Below are 18,567 nucleotides of genomic sequence, written 5' to 3'. Positions count from 1 at the left end.
TCCCAACAACTGTCTTCCTTAATGCCCCTTACCCATTTAGCCCATCCCCCACCCACAGCCCCTCCAGCAACCCTCAGTTTGTTCTCTGTATTTAAGAGTCTCCTATGTTTTGTCTTCCATCCCTGTTTTTATGTTATTTTGCTTCCCTTCTCTTATGTTCATCTGCTTTTGATTCCCATGTCCATATTATGCTCAACATCTGCTGTTATCAGTTCACTCAAGTAGCACAGTTCAAAGAAGTTCTGTGCTGACAACTACCATTAAGAGTTTGGGTCTCTGAGTCTGTGATCCAAGCTGGTGTGTGTAATGTTCACCTCTTGAACAGTTATTGAAGAGGACTCTTGCTTTGCATTGAACACATGCTCTCTTTGGTTTAGTATAAAGCTTTGTTGCCCTTTCGTCCCCACTGTTGTGGATTTGCTTTCTGGCATTTGGCCTCAGAGTGCAGAGATGTTCATTTCTGAGAATACAGCTTCCACACATTAGATCATTAGAATTCCCTTTACAGAAAGTTTATATTGACAAAGATGAATAAAAACTATTAGATTTTCTTCTCACGAATTAGTCCATGAGATACTTGCTGGTTCAAGGGCACATTTTTCCTTTGAAATTAGGAAACCTAATATGACACATTGATTTCTTTCTCTTCAGCTCATTATAATGGTCTATATATCAGACTGATTTTGACTGAGTGCTATCATAGTGTGTGAGGAGTCATTCTTTTGTTTTCCCCAAACTGTATAATTCCTTTCTTAGTGACGAATTTGTTTCCTCTCACCAGGATTTCATTGTTTTTCATTCTTCCAAGATTTATTTGTTCACCACCATTTTATTGAAAAATAAGTTATTTAAATCTTCATATACAGCATTCTGATAACATTGCTATTTTTCTTACTTTTTCCCTTTATGAAAAGTATTTACATTCACCTGGGCTGCTGAATTTACATTTGCCTAGAAGAAACTATCATTTCCCTTACTTTAATTTTTCAGTGAATTTTGTGCAGGTGCCTGTCCTCATATTCTATTTATGCTATTAGATGTAGCTTTTGGGGACTACTAGGCTTCATCGTCATCCACCTAAGATAAGAGTCTGCCTTTGTTTTTTTTTAATTTTTTTAATGTTTATTTAGTTTTGACAGAGAGAGAGACAGGGCATGAGTGGGGGAGGAGCAGAGAGAGAGGGAGACACAGAATCCAAAGCAGGCTCCAGGCTCTGAGCTGTCAGCACAGAGCCCAACCCGGGGCTCGAACCCACGAACTGTGAGATCATGACCTGAGCCGAAGTCGGACGCCCAACCAACTGAGCCACCCAGGCACTCCAAGAATCTGCCTTTGTGCTTTAAACAGTCATACCCCCTCCATTTTTAGCTTGGCTAAATCTGAAGGAGCAATTGAAAAAAAAATTATTCTTCTGGTTCATTTAAGGTGGACTTAGTGTAACATGCATCTTACCAAATGCTATATCTTAGTACAATGTCACCTCTACCATCAGTGACTTCAAACACTAGTACGATACCTAAAAATAAAGTTTTATTTTTCAAAATCTAAGAAATTAGAAACATTTCTCAGTGAGAGTTCTTTTATTCAGTGCATCAGATATAAGATTTAAAAATTTTTAATGTTTATTTATTTTTGAGAGAGAGAGAGAGAGAGCAGTGGAGGCGCAGAGAGTGTGGGAAACACAGAATCTGAAGCAGGCTCCAGGCTCTGAGCTGTCAGCACAGAGCCTGACGCGGGGCTTGAACTCTCAAACAGTCTCAAATCATGACCTGAGCTGAAGTTGAAGGCTTAACCGACTGGTGCCCCAGATATTATAAGATTTTAAATAAAAATATTAAAAAATTTTTTTACTGCAAAACTTTTTACTGTAACTTTTTTATTTAAAGTATACAGAAAATGAATGAAAATTCTGAGTATGTTTTATTAGCAGGTTCAGCATAATCTCCAGGTGAATCTTAATTACTCATGTTAAAGTACTTAAAGACAGAATAGTGAATGATCTAAAATAATTTTTATCTCACCTTTACTAAAAATATTTATTCTTAAAGGTGGACATATCTCAACATTCAAAAATTCCCTTCAGAAAGTCAAGCCAATTTATATGCAGTTGAATTAGGTAAAGGAGGAAGCTTGTGTAGATTTCCCCTTAACTTTGGCATAGGCATGTAAATAAGTCCCCCTCCTGCTGCTCCATTATTTGCTATAATTAGCTCCATGTTGGGTATAGACCATGACTTTTTAGATTGATAGAGTTGACTTCTCCTATACCTTATGTAGAAGAGGGGAAGTTAAAAGGTGGAGCTTGGAAGAGGTCTTATGAAAGCAAAGTAAATAGAATTAAGATGTTAACAGAATTGTGATTATGCAGATTATGTGCTGTCAGTTGTGAGTGTCCATATTTCCACTAAGAAAATAATACTCATATGGAATTGCTGCTCTCAAAGGAAAAAGCAAAGTTTGCCGTGGATAACATAAAATGAACACAATTTAAAGTTAGAATCAAAGAGTTTTAGAATTTTTAGCAGATATGGTGATAAAATAATTCTTCCATTTTGTTTTGATCTTTAAAGTATAAAAAAAGTAATCATTATAGTTGAAAAAATCTGTACAGTGACTGCCATTGTATTTTAAATAAAATTTATCTCTTGAAACAGGTAAGTGTGAGCCATAATATATCTTTGAATGTTCTTTTCAGGTAAATAGGACATCATTTCCATAAATGAGAACAATGAGTCTTAACATTTTCAAGGTAAGTTTAAGACTGGTTGCTTAGCAATATTCCAATGAGAGAGAGTCCCTCCCATGGAATTGGATATAAAACATTGTCCATGTGAATGTGTGTCAAGATTCAGAAAAGAGATTTCTTAGCATCTAAATTATAAACAGACAGAAAACCATGTAATCAAATGAGAACAATTCAAACTCAGTAAATATTGTATGATTAAGTCAGCCATGTATCAATAATTGTACATGTATTGTCAGGTGGGGTTCATAATCATTCGCCAATCTCTCCTTACTAAGTGCCTTGTAAGGTTGGCATGTAAACAAAAGGCCTCAGTCCTTGTCTAGATCCCATTTTTGGGCATTTTTGTCCTAGCTTTAGCCCCCATGCACATTTCTTGGTTTTCATTAAATTATCAGTTCTCAAGGTCCCTTTGCAAAGGCTTGATGTATTTTAGCACAGGGCTTACCAGGAAATTCTCCTACTGCTACTGGCACCTTTAGTTCTGCATTGCCCCTTCTTGGTGTCTACACACTTATTGGTTTTATTATGTTTTACTCTATTTGGTTACTCTTGTTCCCCTCTCTGTGTTATCATTTATCCATGCTCAAGAATCCCTTGATTTTTGGTTATTGGCTCTCCAAAGGAATAGGACCTTGAATGTGGTAACTCTATAATAAATTCCGTGGAGTACATGCTGAATGAATAGGTCTTAGATCTGAAGCAGAACATCAAAACATTCTTAAGTTATAGGAAGACATACTAAAATTTCTACTTGTATTTGTCATAACTCTCATTCCTTTATTTACTTTAGTGTTTTATAATGTAGATAATATGGTCTTATATACTACATGTATATATCTTCTTCTTTTTTTTTACACGTATATATCTTCTAAATAAGGCACTAGAATAATTGTTACTAGTTGTTGGCAAAGTAATCTCTCTTGTCACATCTCTTTCTGGTCTGGTCACACTGACTCCAATGGCTATTCTGCTCATCTGCTACATACTGATCAGTAAGTTCAGTGCTATGGTCAGTACTGGAATCACACGGGTCACTCTATCTTTCCAGCCTGTCTGTTTACCAGTTCTTACTGCTCTTTGCTGTGGTATGTGGCTCTCTAAATTGGTAAAGTCATCTTAATGGAAAATGTCTATTTATTCTGCTCTTATTTTGATTAGGAAGGGATAGTTTCCATGTAGCATACTTATATTCCAAGAATTGTTTTCCTGAAGATTACAAAAAAAAATACTCATCTATGATGTCTTCCTGTTTTTTTTAAATTTTAATTTATTTTAATGTTTTTTTTCAGAGAGAAAGAGAAAGAGAGAGAGAGAGCGCGCGCGTGTGTGCTCACGCACAAATGGGGGAAGGGCAGAGAGAGAGGGAGACACAGAATCTGAAACAAGCTCCAGGCTCTGAGCTGTCAGCACAGAGCCCAATGGATGCAGGGCTCAAACTCACAAACAGAGATCATGACCTGAGCTGAAGTTGCACAGCCTAACCGACTGAACCACCCAGGTGCCCCTGTTTTTAAAACACTTCACAAGCCTTCCTTTCTGAATACTTCTGATGCTGATTATAAAAACATTTATAAATAATAAGGAAGTAACAATTATAGTTACACATAAGAGAAAAAAATAAAAATCATTTAAGGTAAAAGATATATTCTATGAAAGTTATATACAGGTAACACTTAAAAAAATAAAATCATATTTTAAAAAATGTATCAATGGAGCATGCTCTTTAAAGTTATTTTCATGTAAATGTTTTTATAAAACAAAGAATAACTTCATATAAATAACCATCCTTCTCCTGTATTTTATTATACAGGATGTGCTTGAGTTTAGGTATATCTTCACTAGGCAGTAAAGTTTTCTAAGAATCTCATTCCTTTTAATAGGAAATACAGAAAGAATTTGGGGACTAAGTAATTTATATAAAGTCCTAAAAATTTGACATGCAATTGCAACAGAATGCCAATGCTCAATCTCACATTACCCTGACGACTTTGAAACAGTGCCTGTGACCCTTTACTATAATTTTGCTTTGTAATCTAATGCCGTTAACAGCCATCTCTAATATTCTCTGTCTTGATTAATGTTGTCGCCATTCAACTAGTTGTTCAATCTAGAATTATTGGTGTCATTTTTAAATCCTTCTTCCTCCTTATAATTCATATCTAATTAGTTACTGAGTCTTGTAAATTGTATCATCATCATAATAATTTTCAATTCTCTACTCTGCTCTTTATTCCAATTGCTACTGCCCTAATTAAAGCCATATGGCCTTTCTGGTCTACAGCAATAATGCCTTAACTTGTTTCCTATAACCAGTCTTCCTGTCCTTCAATCCTTCCCTCCTTCACACTGTTGTCAATAATCTCATAAGACATACATGTATTTTGTTATTCCCCTATTTAAATAAATCAGTGTCTCTCTTAATTTTAATAGAAAACCTTCAAATTTTTGAAGTGCCACCCACCTACCTTCACAATTATTCCTAAGAAACCTGAGTTGTCCACTGCTCCTCTCCATTCTAAACTGTCCACATTTCCATCAACACATCCATTCACTTCCACAAATTTCCATATCTTTTTCCTCTTTTTGTTTCCTCTATCTCAATTCCCCAACAATCTGCCTAGTGAAATTTTTTAACATTTGGTTCAAATTTAAATTTTTGTAAAGTCTTCTCCAGAATTCTGCTTTTTGGTACTTCCATATTTCTTTTTAGACCTATATGTCAATAATTAATGCTCTGAATAACAAGAAAGCATGAGTCTACCCTGTAAAAGGGTAAATTCTTTGAAGGCAAGAATGCTAGTGTTTTACTTGAAAATGGTCATATTCATTATAAAGTGAGGTAATCAGTATGGTATTTCATACTCCAGGAGCCTTTGAAGAGTTAGGTATTTCTGAGATTAAAAAAAAAAAGTCCTTAATCACAATCCCTTCAACAATGATGTTGGGAAACCTGAACAGCTACATGCAAAAGAGTGAAACTGGACCATTTTCTTACACCATACACAAAATAAACTTAAAATGGCTTAAAGACTTAAATGTGAGATCTGAAACCATAAAAATACTAGAAGAGAGCACAGATATAATTCTTTGGCATTGGCCACAGCAACATTTTTCTAGATATGTCTCCCAAGGCAAAGGAAACAAAAGCAAAATTAAACTATTGGGACTATATCAAAATAAAAAGCTACTGCACAGTAAAGGGAATAATCAACAAAACAAAAATACAACCTACTGAGTGGGAGAAGATATTTTCAAATGATATGTCTGATAAGGGGTTAGTTTCCAAAATATATAAAAAACTTAAAGGACTCAACATCTAAAAAAACCCCCAAATAATCCAATTAAAAATGGGTAGAAGACATGAACAGACATTTCTCCAAAGAAGATATACAGATGGCCAACAGACACGTTAAAACATACTCTACATCATTCATCATCAGGGAAATGCAAATCAAAACCATAATAAGATCACCTCACAACTATCAAAGCGACTAAAATCAAATACACAAGAAACAAATACACAACAATAGGTGTTGGCGAGGATGTGAAGAGAAAGGAACCGTTGTGTACTGTTGGTGGGAATGCAAGTGGTGCAGCCATGGTGGGAAACAGTATGGAGTTTCCTCAAAAAATTAAAAATAGAAATACCATATGATCCAGTAATTTCACTAATGGGTATTTACCCAAAGAATATTAAAACACTAATTTGAAAAGGTATATGAACCCCTGTGTTTACTGCAGCATTAATTAAAATAGCCAAGAAGCAACCCAAGTGTCCAATGGTAGATGAATGGATAAAGAAGGTGTGGTATATACAGACAATGGAATATTACTCAGCCATAAAAAGAAGGAAATCTTGCCATTTGCAACAACATGATGAATCTAGAAGGTATAATGCTAAGTGAAATAAATCAGTCAGAGAAAGACAAATGCCATATGATTTCACTCATATGTGGAATTTAAGAAACAAAGCAAACAAACAAAGGAAAAGAGAAAAAAAAAACAGAGTCTTAACTATAGAGAACAAACTGGTGGTTGTCAAAGGGGAGGTGGCTGGGGGAATGGGTGAAATAGATGAAGGCGATTAAGGGTACACTTATGTGATGAGCCCTGAGTAATGTACAGAATTGTTGAATCACTGTATTGTATACATGAAACTAATATAACACTGTACATTAAACTGGTATTAAAAACAATAAAAAGTACTGAATCACATTATTTATCATTCAACTGATACCTCTTAAATTCAGCAACTTATTTCTTAATTGAGACATAATCTATAGCTTCTAAGAGGCACTTTTGGAGAATTAATATTCTGGTTACCTAACTTGATGTTTAATTCTGTAGTCAGATTAAATTATAATAGCATTGTTCCAGTCTCTAAAATCATGTAAGACAGAAGAACATGCTTGGAATCTGGATTTCAAATCTGACACAATAAAACCTATATATGCTTCAAAATTTGGGGGACCCTGCCAATTTTATTAGCACCTTAAATTTAGTTATGAGCTTCCCATTTTAAAAAGTAGTTAAAATATTATTTAATAAGGATTTCAAATATATCATATAGGCATACAAAGAGTCTAGTAGTTATTTCCTATTTTATTCTTTATTTCCTGTATCATTTTGTTCTTTTAGTAGATCACATTTGTTGGAATTTTTATAAATATTATATTGCATAATATTTTTAAAAATGTTTTTAATGTTTATTATTTTTGAGAGAGAGACACAGAGCATGAGGGGGGAGGGGCAGAAAGAGAGGGAGACATAGAATCCAAAGCAAGCTCCAGGCTCCAAGCTGTCAGTATACAGCCTGACATGGGGCTCGAACTCATGGACCAAGAGATCATGACTTGAGCCGAAGTCGGATGCTTAACCGACTGAGCCACCCAGGCACCTCATATATTGCATAGTATTTATATAATAATTTTAAGCACCATTCTCCAAGGTTGAAAATAATACGCATAATAGAAAAATCTTATCTACACTGTTCTGTAACTTGAAAAGTTGCTTCAAGTTATACATCAATAAAAAGAAGAGAAAAGCCTTGAAAAAAAAGAAAAATGTATGACATCTTCCAATTAGAAAATAGAGTTGGAAAATACTGCTTTTAGGGCACCTGGTTGGCTCAGTCAGTTAAGTATCCGACTTCAGTTCAGGTAATGATCTCACAGTTTGTGGTTCTATCCTGACAGCTCAGAGCCTGGAGCCTGCTTTGGCTTCAGTGTCTCCCTCTCTCTCTGCCCCTCCCCCAGTCACACTCTGTCTCCCTCAATCATAAAATAAACATTAAAATTTTTTTGAAAAAAAAAAGAAAATACTTCATTTTTGAAATGAACAATTTATTTTGAGACATGATAGATTTTTATTTTTATGAAGGCTTTTGGTCAAATTAAAAGATAAATAGATATTGCTACCTTATATGTCAGGCTCTAAGAGATTAATTCATTTTGCTTAGAAAATAATGAAAATATCATCAATAAGGTGATATAGAGCATTTTACACCATAAATATGGTAAGGGCATAATATGTTTCATTCATAATATTAAACTTGCATCCCTTCTGGAGTAATTGAATACACTGATGTTTCAAAAAAACTCATAGAAAATGAGATAAAAGGGAACTAAATAATGGATTTGTCTCTTTTAAAATAATGTGTAAGGTTAGAGAAAAGAGGAGAGGATAAAAACAACTTGAATAATTTTACTGACTTACTTTTCATTGAAGGTGACTGCCAAGTCAATGGTGAAGGTTTTGTTTAAAAAAGAACAACATATAGTATAATTTTACAAAGTATTAGGTTTAAGATAGCTGAAGAAAGACTTTGAGCCTGAAATCATTGCAAAAAGGTTGGTGGAATTAACTGGTTTTGGGGCATTCAGAAATGCTTAAACTATTAATGAATTAAGTTGAGATCATATAATCTACAGTGATAGTTTGGTTCTAAAGTTTTAGCCTATTGTTCTTGCTCGCACAATTCCCAAGCATCAGTCAGAAAAAAGTTTAGAGGGTACTTATGTATCTCTAGAGAAACCTATCTTGTTCATCTTTAAGTATGATCAGATCAATCCATAACATTTGTTGTGAGGGCAAAAAAAAAGTAATTTCATAACCATTGTTTCTTCACTATCACTGACTTAATTGATTCACTATTGTCCTGTATAGAACTGCATTTAGGAAATAATTATTAAATATCAAAAATGCCTTGGGAAAAGGAAGATTTGTTGTAAAGGCAGTCATGACATGGAACTCAAGCATGATATTAAAGTCCAGTACAATGAAAGAAAAAAACAGTTAAATATAAGAAGGTGTTTTTGTTTTTGTTTTTAAACCAGGCACTCAGATAAAGCAATTATTTCTCAATTAAATAATGATGTTAAATTGTGAAAATGAGAGGTGTGAGTAGAAAATCAGGAAAGCCAAAAAGGATTATTCTTATAACATTAAAAATAATAAAGGTGAACAACTTATATATTGGAAAAGGACATGCAAACTTACAGTTGTTGTATAAGCAGCCTCTGGATCATCTTCCAGTACCCGGGAGAGACCAAAATCGGAAACTTTGCATACTAAGTTGCTGTTGACCAATATATTCCTAGCTGCTAGATCACGATGAACATAGCCCATATCAGAAAGATACTTCATTCCTGATGCAATGCCTCGGAGCATACCGACCAACTGGATGACTGTGAAATGGCCATCATGTTTCTGAAAGATAATTACAATTGTTTACATTGATTTATTTTAATGTAGTATGTGTGCGTGCATGCATGTGTGTGTACATGTGTGTGTAGCATTAAGTAAAACCCTTGAATTTATTTTACTGGATCCAATAATATAAGCATCAAATTTGCTGATCAAGAAATGTAAGAATTTGTTTGACATTTAAAAGAAAGGAAAAAGTCTAGCTGGAAGTGACAAAGGAGAACAAAGGATAAAAGAGAACCAACCAAATTAACTTCTAGAAAGAAAGATTTCAAAAACTTTAAGAAGAGAGACTGAAGTCAAATTAGGTAGCAGCAATGACTCCCAGAGAATAGAATTTGCTTCCCATAGTTGTGAGTTCGGGTGGGCAGAAGGATTGCAAAACCCCTTGGTTTGCATAAAAGCTGTGTGATAAACTCAAAATATGAGTAAGAAACGATTACTAGGGAAAAGAAAACTTGTTTGCCTAAACAAGAAACAAGTTTAGGGAAGCTATGGGAAAGAGAGAAAAAAAATACATGCAAACAGAAAATAACGAGATTTTCCAATTCTTTCATTATATAGAGCAAATAGAAAGGAAGTTGTTGGCAACTGACTGAAATCAGGACTATTTTAGTGCCCAGGTGGGAAGATTAAATAAAATCATATGAATAACAAGCCAGGCACAGCACCGGTATGTAGCAGACAATCCCTTGATTGTGCTATTTCTTCTCATTTGATTTAAAAATAACATATGCTTTTTTAAAAAAATTTACATCCAAATTAGTTAGCATATAGTGCAACAATGATTTCAGGAATGTAAGGGGCACTGAGGGATCTACTTCTGAAACATGCTTTTTTAAAAAGGAAAAGAATCTAATTGTCATCCATGTAAGATGTGTGCCTCAGTAAGGCCAGACACAAACAATACTCTAGAAATTAGAGAAAAATAAAATAAAAATATTTTAAGTTTGGAAAATAACGCATATTGCTCTACAAAGTTATTTGGAGATAGTTGTCTTAAAAGGAGTTATAGAGAAACATGAAAAATTCCCAAGTCGGTTTTATATATTAGGTGACACTTATTTATGAATGTTATTAAAATGAATATCTAGTAAGAGACAGATGCATAAATAAGAGTTATCTTAAAATTTGCCAAGTTAAACAAGTTTTAATGGATATCTGATTTAGAACTATAATGTGGATTTAAATACAGGGATGATCTGACCATATCACAGTGACACGGTATCCTATACGATGAGGATTCATTCGTCACTTAAATGAATAAGCTTATACTACAAATGAAATAAACTTTGTCTTTATATCAACTCATCTTCCTGATAGCTCTCTGATAATATCTCCCAACTCAAGTGCAGAGTAAGGAAAAGAACTCTCAAAAGAAACAGTCTATGTAGGAAGAGTATCCATTTAAGCAGGTCCTTCTTTATAATTAATGTATAAAAGATAACCTAGCAAAGAAAATCTTTGGTGTTATTAGCTCTTTATGTTTCCAATCCATCTTCCTAGACAGTGCACTATTAGATGAAATCTGCCTCTTCTATAATGTACACTACCTACCTCTCCTCTATTTGGACGCTCAAAGCCACTGAATAGAATTCAAAGCATAAATTCTTTCAGCCTAGAAAGGATTACACTACATTTAAAGAGGTGGCTCTTTTACCTATTAGAAATGAAGTTGCCTGGTACAGTTCTCATCAATGTAGAATTTCTGCATGGTAGGAAATGTGAATGGACCATCTGAAAACTAAGGAATGCCTCAGTTTTCTTATCTCTACAATGAGAATAGAATAATCTAACTCAGAGGTGCAGTGAGAATCACATATAAAACATATAGCACAGCCCCTGACTTAATTTAATAGTTATTATTTCATAAAACCTTACAGTACTACAATTACATGTATTTCTTATAATTTTAATATAAATTAATATTTAATATAAATATTTAATTTAATATCAGAAATTCTCCTCTTACTTTCCTGAAAAATCAATGGGCAACATACACCCTTACATCATAAAAAGAAATAACTTATTTAATACCAGGTTGAAATTTAATTTCCTATCTTTTCTGAGAGTGACACAAAGCACCAAGTTATTTCTTTAAAAAAAAAAGACTACTGGGCGCCTGGGTGGCGCAGTCGGTTAAGCGTCCGACTTCAGCCAGGTCACGATCTCGCGGTCCGTGAGTTCGAGCCCCGCGTCGGGCTCTGTGCTGACAGCTCAGAGCCTGGAGCCTGTTTCCGATTCTGTGTCTCCCTCTCTCTCTGCCCCTCCCCCGTTCATGCTCTGTCTCTCTCTGTCCCAAAAATAAAAAAATAAAAAATGTTGAAAAAAAAAAAAAAGACTACTTTTTTAGAGCACTTTTAGGTTCACAGCAAAATTAAGAGGAAGAGACAGAGATTTCCTACATATCTTCTGCCCTTTGCACATGCATATGCATAACTTCCCCCCAAATCATTCCCCACCAGAATGGTACATTTGATACAATTGATGAACCCACATTGATACATCATGATCATCCAAAATGCATGGTTTGCCTTAGGGTCCATTCTTTGTGTTCTACATTCTATAGGTTTGGACAAATTTATAAAGACATAAACACATTATAGTTTCATACAGAGTATTTCCACTGTCTTAAAAATCCTCTGTGCTTCATCTATTCACCAACACCACCACTCCTCCCTCCCCCATCTCCAAACCTTGGCTACCACTGATATTTTACTTTCTTCATAGTTTTACTTTTTCTAGAATGTCATATAGTGGAATCACACAGTAGGCAGTCTTTGCAGATAGGTTTCTTTCACTTCATAATATGCATTTAAGATTCTTCCATGTTTTTCATGGCTTGATGGCTCTATTATTTTTAGTGCTGAATAAAATTCCTTTGTCTGGATGCGTAACAGTTTCATTTATCCATTCACTTACGAAGGACATCTTCATTGCTTCCAAGTTTTGGCGATTATAAATAAAGCTGCTATAAACATCTGTGTTCATAGCATGTTTATAGTTGCAGGCTTTTATGTGGATGTAAGCTTTAAACTCCTTTGGTTAAGTGCCAGGGAGGGTGACAGCTGGATCATACAGTAAGAATATGTTTAGTTTTGTTAGGAGACCCCAAAGCTATCTTCCAAAATGGCTGTACCATTTTGCATTCCTACCAGCAATGCTTCACATTGCTTCACATCCTTACCAACATTTAGTGTCAGTGTTACCAGTTTGGGCCATTCTAATAGGTGCATAGTGGTACCTCATTATTTCAGTTTGCATTTTCCTGATGACATACAGTGTGAAGCATCCTTTCATAAGCTTATATGCCATCTGTATATCTTTGGTGCCGTTACTGTTAAGGCATTTGGTCCATTTTTAAAATGGCTTGTTTTCTTGTTGTTGAATTTTAAGAGTTCTTTGTATATTTTAGTCAAGTTCTTTATCAGATGTGTCTTTTGCAAATATTTTCTCCCAGACTGTGGCTTGTCTTCTCATTCTCTTAACATCATCTATTGCAGAGCATAAGTTTTAAATTTTAATGAAGTCCAGCTCATCAATTATTTTTTTCTTGGATTGTGTCATTGTAGTTGTATCTAAAAAGTGTTTGCCATATCCAATATCATCTAGGTTTTTCTATGTTCTCTTCTAGCATTATTATAATTTTGTGTTTTACATTTAGGTCTGTGATACATTTTGCCTTAATTTTTGTGAAGGGTGTAAGATTCTGTGTTTAGTTCTTTTGTTGTTGATTTTGCTTTTTGTTTGTTTTTATTTTTTGCATGTGGATATCCATTTGTTCCAGCACCACTTATTGAAAAGACAAGTTTTGCTCCATGGTATTGCTTTTTCTCTTTTGTCAAAGACTAGTTGACTATGTTTATTACAGACTTTCTATTCTGTTCCATTGGCCTGTTTGTCTATTCTTTCATCCATATCACAATGTCTGGATTATTGTTTATAAGTCTTGAAGTCAGGTAGTACCAGTCCTTTGAGTTTGTTCTTTTTTGATATTGTGTTATCCATTCTAGGCCTTCTACCTCTACATATAAACTTCAGAATCACTTTGTTGATGTCCACAAAATAACTTACTGGGATTTTTATTGGGTTGCATTAAAAATATATATCAAGTTGGAAAGAAGTGACATTTAAATAATACTGAGTTTCCTTAATCATTAACATGGAATATCTCTCCATATGTTTAGTTCTTCTTTGATTTTGTTAATCAGAGTTAAGGTTTTCCTCATACAGATATTGCACATATTTTGTTAGATTTATACGTAAGTTTTTCATTTTGAGAGTGCTAATGTAAATGGTATATGTTTTTAATTTCAAATTCCACTTGTTCATTGCTGATATGTAGGAAAACAATTGACTTTTATATATTGTATATTAACTTCGTATTCTTCAACCTTGCAGATTGCAAGGTTTTTTCAGATTTTCTACATAAACAATATGTTATTTGTAATAAGGACGGTTTTATTTTTTCCTTCCTAAGCTGTGTACTTTCCTCACTTTTTCTTGTCTTCTTACATTAGCTACTACTTCCAGTATGATAGTCAAAAGGAGTAGTAGTGAAAGTGACATACTTGCCTTGTTCCTGATCCTGGTGGGACAACTTTAAGTTTCTCACCAGTAAGTATGATAACTATAGGTTTTTTTTGTAGACAGTTCTTATTAAATTTAAGAACTTTCCTTCTATTTCCAGTTTACTGAAAGTTTTTTTTTAAATCATAAACTGGTGTTCGATTTTATCAAGTACCTTTTTCTATTTATGTGATCATGTGATTTTTCTTTTTTAGTCATTTGATATGATAGATGACATTAGTTGATTTTTGAAAGTTGAACTATTCTTGCACATCAGGGTAAATCCCATTTGGTTGTGGCTGTAATTCTTTTATACAGTGCTGGATTTGATTTGCTAATATTTTTGTTCCAAGTTATTTTTTTTTTTAATTTTTTTTAACGTTTATTTATTTTTGAGACAGAGAGAGACAGAGCATGAATGGGGGAGGGGCAGAGAGAGAGGGAGACACAGAATCAGAAGCAGGCTCCAGGCTCTGAGCCATCAGCCCAGAGCCCAACGCGGGGCTCGAACTCACGGACCACGAGATCGTGACCTGAGTTGAAGTCAGAGGCTTAACCGACTGAGCCACCCAGGCGCCCCTGTTCCAAGTTATTTTTTAACAGTTTTATTGAAATACGATTCACATACCATATATTTTATATTTTTAAACTATGCAGATTTATCATTTTTAGTGTATTCACAGAGTTAGGGTAACTATCACCATAATCAGCTTTAAAACTTTATAATAATTCCCCAAAGACATTTTATACTCATTGGCAGCCATCCCCCATCTCCTCCAATTTCCCCCACCAGCCCTAGACAACTACTAACCAACTTTCTATCTCTATAGTTTTGCCTATTCTGGGTATTTCATTTAAATGTAACCATAAAGCATGTGGTCTTTTGTGACTGTATTCTTTCACGTAATATAATCTTTCAAGGTTCACTCAATATTTTATTATTTTTACTGATGTATAATATTCTATTCATTTTTTAGTACCTCTATCGGTTGATTGGTTGATAAACAGTAGAGTTATTTCCACTTTTTGGCTATCATACAAGATTATATATATATATATATATGTATATATATATATGTATATATATATATATATATACATATGGTTACATATATATCCCTCCTTTTTTTGAAGATGAAGGCACTTAAGTTCTATTCTTTTTAGCAAATATCAATTATACAATGCAGTGTTATCAATGATAGTCACTATGTTTGTTATATGTTAGATCCTCAGGACTTACTCTAACATAATGTGTGCATCCTTTTACAAACCACCCTATTTCCCCTACTTCCCCCACCCTTGGCAACCACTTTTCCACTCTCTGTTTCTATAAGTTTTATTTATTACTATTGTTATTATTATTATTATTATTTTCCACATATAAGTGATGCCAGCAATATTTGTCTTTCTCTGTCTGACTTATTTCACTTAGCACAGTATCTTTCAGGTTTACCCATGTTGTGGTAAATGGCAGGATTTCCTTTTATTTAAAGGCTGATTAATATTCCATTATATCTTTTCCAGGTTTTCTTAATTCACTCATCCATCAACAGACACTTAGGTCTTAGATTATTTCCATATCTTGGCTGTTGTGAATAATGTTGCAATGAACATGGGAGTGCAGATATCTCTTAGAGATAATGGTTTAATTTCCTTTGGATATATTCCCAAAAGTGGAATGCTGGATCATATGATAGTTCTATTTCTAATTTCTTGAGGACCCTCTATACTGTTTTCCAGATTTTCTGCACACATTTACATTCCAACCAACAATGTACAATGGTTCCCCATCTTCATATCCTTGTCAGCATTTTTATTTTTATCTTCTTGATAATAGCCATCCTTAGAGATGTGAAGTAATATCTCATTGTGGTTTTGATTTGCATTTCCCTGATGATTAGTGATGTTAACCATCTTTTCATCTACCTGTTGGCTATTTGTATATCTTCTTTGGAAAAATGTCTATTTGGGTCCTTTGCCCATTTTAAAAATTGGGTTATTTGTTTGTTTGTTTACTGTTGAGTTGTATGAGTTCCTTGTATACTTGGGTATTAACCCCTTGTTGAATATACGATTGACAAATGCTTTCTCCCATTCCAGAGGTTACCTTTTCATTTTGTTGATAGTTTCTTTTGATGTGCAGAAACTTTTTAGTTTGGTGTAGTCCCATTTGTCTATTTTACTTTTGTTGTCTTTGCTTTCGGGGTCAATCCAAAAAATCACTGCCAAGACCAAAGTCAAGGGACTTATCCTCTATGTTTTCTTCTAGGAGTTTTATGGTTTCAGGTCTTATGTTCAAGTTTTTAGTCCATTTTGAGTTAATCTTTGTGCATGGCATAATATAGGGGTTCAGTTTCATTCTTTTGAACGTGGCTGTCCAGTTTTCCTAGCACCATTTGTTGAAGAGACTTGTAATTTCCCATTGTTTTTTCTTAGCTCTTTTTCATAAATTAATTGACCATATTTGCATTGGTTTATTTCTGGGCTCTCAATTCTGTTCCATTGATCTATGTGTCTGTTTTTATGCCAGCATCATACTGTTTTTATTACTAGACCTTTGTAATATAGCTTGAAATTAGGAAATGTGATGCCTCCAGCTTTGTTCTTTTTCTCAAGATTGCTTTGCCTTTTGGGGCTCTTTTATGGCTCCATACAAATTTTAGGATTATTTGTTGTAATTTTGTGAAAAATGCCGTTGGAATTTTGATCGGATTGTATGAGTCTGTAGATTGTTTTGGGTAGTATGGACATTTTAAAGATATTACTTCTTCCACTCCATGAGTATTCTGTACAGAATAATTTTCCATTTTTTGGTGTTATCTTCAATTTCTTTTTTCAGTATTTTATAGTTATCAGTGTACAGATCTTTCACTTCTGTGGGTAAACTTATTCCTAATTGTTTTATTCCTTTTCGATAAAATTGTAAATGGGATGTTTTTCTTCATTTCTCTGACAGTGTTTTGTTAGTGTATAGAAATGCAACTAATTTTTGTATATTGATTTTGTATCCTGCAACTTTACTGTATTTATTACTAACAGGTTTTTGGTGGTGTCTTTAGGGTTTTCTGTATATAATATCATGTTACCTGCAAATGGAGACAGTTTGACTTTTTCTTTAATGATTTAGATGCCTTTTATTTCTTTTTCTCGACTAATTGCTTCAGCTAGGACTTCCAATGCTATGTTGAATAAGAGTGGCAAGAATGGACATCTTTGTCATGTTCCTAATCTTAGAGGAAAAGGTTTCACTTTTTACCATTATGTATGATGTTCACTATGGGTTTCTCATATATGGCCTTCATGACATTGATACTGAATTTTGTCAAATACTTTTTCTGCATATATTGAGATGATCATAGGATTTTTATCCTTCATTTTGTTGATGTGGCATATCACATTGATTGATTTGTGAATGTTGAACCATCCTCGCATCCCTGTAATAACTCCCACTTGATCACATTGTATGATCCTTTTAATGCACTGTTGAATTTAGCTGGCTAATATTTTGTTGAAGATTTTGCATTTATGTTCATCAGGGATATTGGCATGTAGTTTTCTTTTCTTAAAAAAATTTTAATGTTTATTTATTTTTGAGAGAAAGAGAGAGAGAGAGAGAGAGAGAGAGAGATACAGAGAGCATGCGGGGAAGGGGCAGAGAGAGAGAGACACACACAAACACACACAGAATCCAAAGCAGGCTCCAGGCTACAAGCGATCAGCACAGAGCCTGACACGGGGCCTGAACTTATGAACTGTGAGCTCATGACCTGAGCTGACATCAGACGCTCAACTGAGTGACCCAGGCGCCCTGTAGCTTTCATTTTTAATTAACATTTAAAAGTAATACTTTTTGCTTATGACCACCAGGAGGCTGAGTTTCCACTCATCTGAGTAGGTATTTTGAGTGTAGTGCTGCTGATGAAATTTAGAGGCTTTTTTTTAAGGAAGAAAAAGATGAATTTTATCCCAGATATTTCACAAGTCTGAGTAATGCGGTGACTTTTCAACTTCTAGACTATGTGTTTCTATTGTATTGTGGAGTCAAATTAGAATTCTAGAAAGCACAAAGGGAAAAGGCAGGCCAAGGAAACAATGCTTCCATTTGGCAAGAATTGTGCTTCTTCCTTGTGAGAAGATAAAATGCTGTGAGAGGGCCATCTGTGTTTTGAAATAGCATTTTCACTTTGTCAGCAAAAATTCACAAAATTGATTAAATATAGCAAAAGTTACTTTCCACAATATATTTGCTTGAAATATTTATACAATTAATAATTGTTAATGAAAGAAAATGTGTAGAAAATGTTTGTTAAACTGTTTTTATGATTCCTCTTATTTAGACCCAATATAGGCTATTGAGTTGTCACAAAGAATTTAATTTTTTGCCAGCAGAGGAAGCTTTTGTTTGCCAAAAGAAGAACCATTTTCACATAATCATCCATATCCAAGTTCAGGGAAGTCCAAAATTTGTCAAAACCCAAAAGGGCCTAAAGCAATAGACATCTTTTACTTGAAAGATTTTGAGGTTAAGTCTTATTTGGCACAATATA

At 34.1% G+C, this 18,567-nt stretch overlaps 1 protein-coding gene across 6 annotated transcripts in view; it reads right to left on the bottom strand.

Annotated features, from left to right (window-relative positions):
• Positions 1 to 18,567, bottom strand: part of EPHA6 (EPH receptor A6) — an 865,677-nt gene that overhangs the window by 99,759 nt on the left and 747,351 nt on the right. For all 6 annotated transcript variants that reach the window (XM_060640206.3, XM_060640200.3, XM_060640202.3 and 3 more), the window contains one exon: positions 9,245 to 9,454. In XM_060640206.3, the coding sequence (XP_060496189.3) occupies positions 9,245 to 9,454 (210 nt within the window). The remainder of the gene's footprint in view (positions 1 to 9,244; positions 9,455 to 18,567) is intronic.

The sequence above is a fragment of the Panthera onca genome, chromosome C2, assembly GCF_046562875.1.
Source record: "Panthera onca isolate mPanOnc1 chromosome C2, mPanOnc1 haplotype 2, whole genome shotgun sequence".
NCBI lineage: Eukaryota > Metazoa > Chordata > Mammalia > Carnivora > Felidae > Panthera > Panthera onca.
Note: the sequence above shows the minus strand (reverse complement) of the source record. Positions and strands in the feature narration are given on the sequence as shown.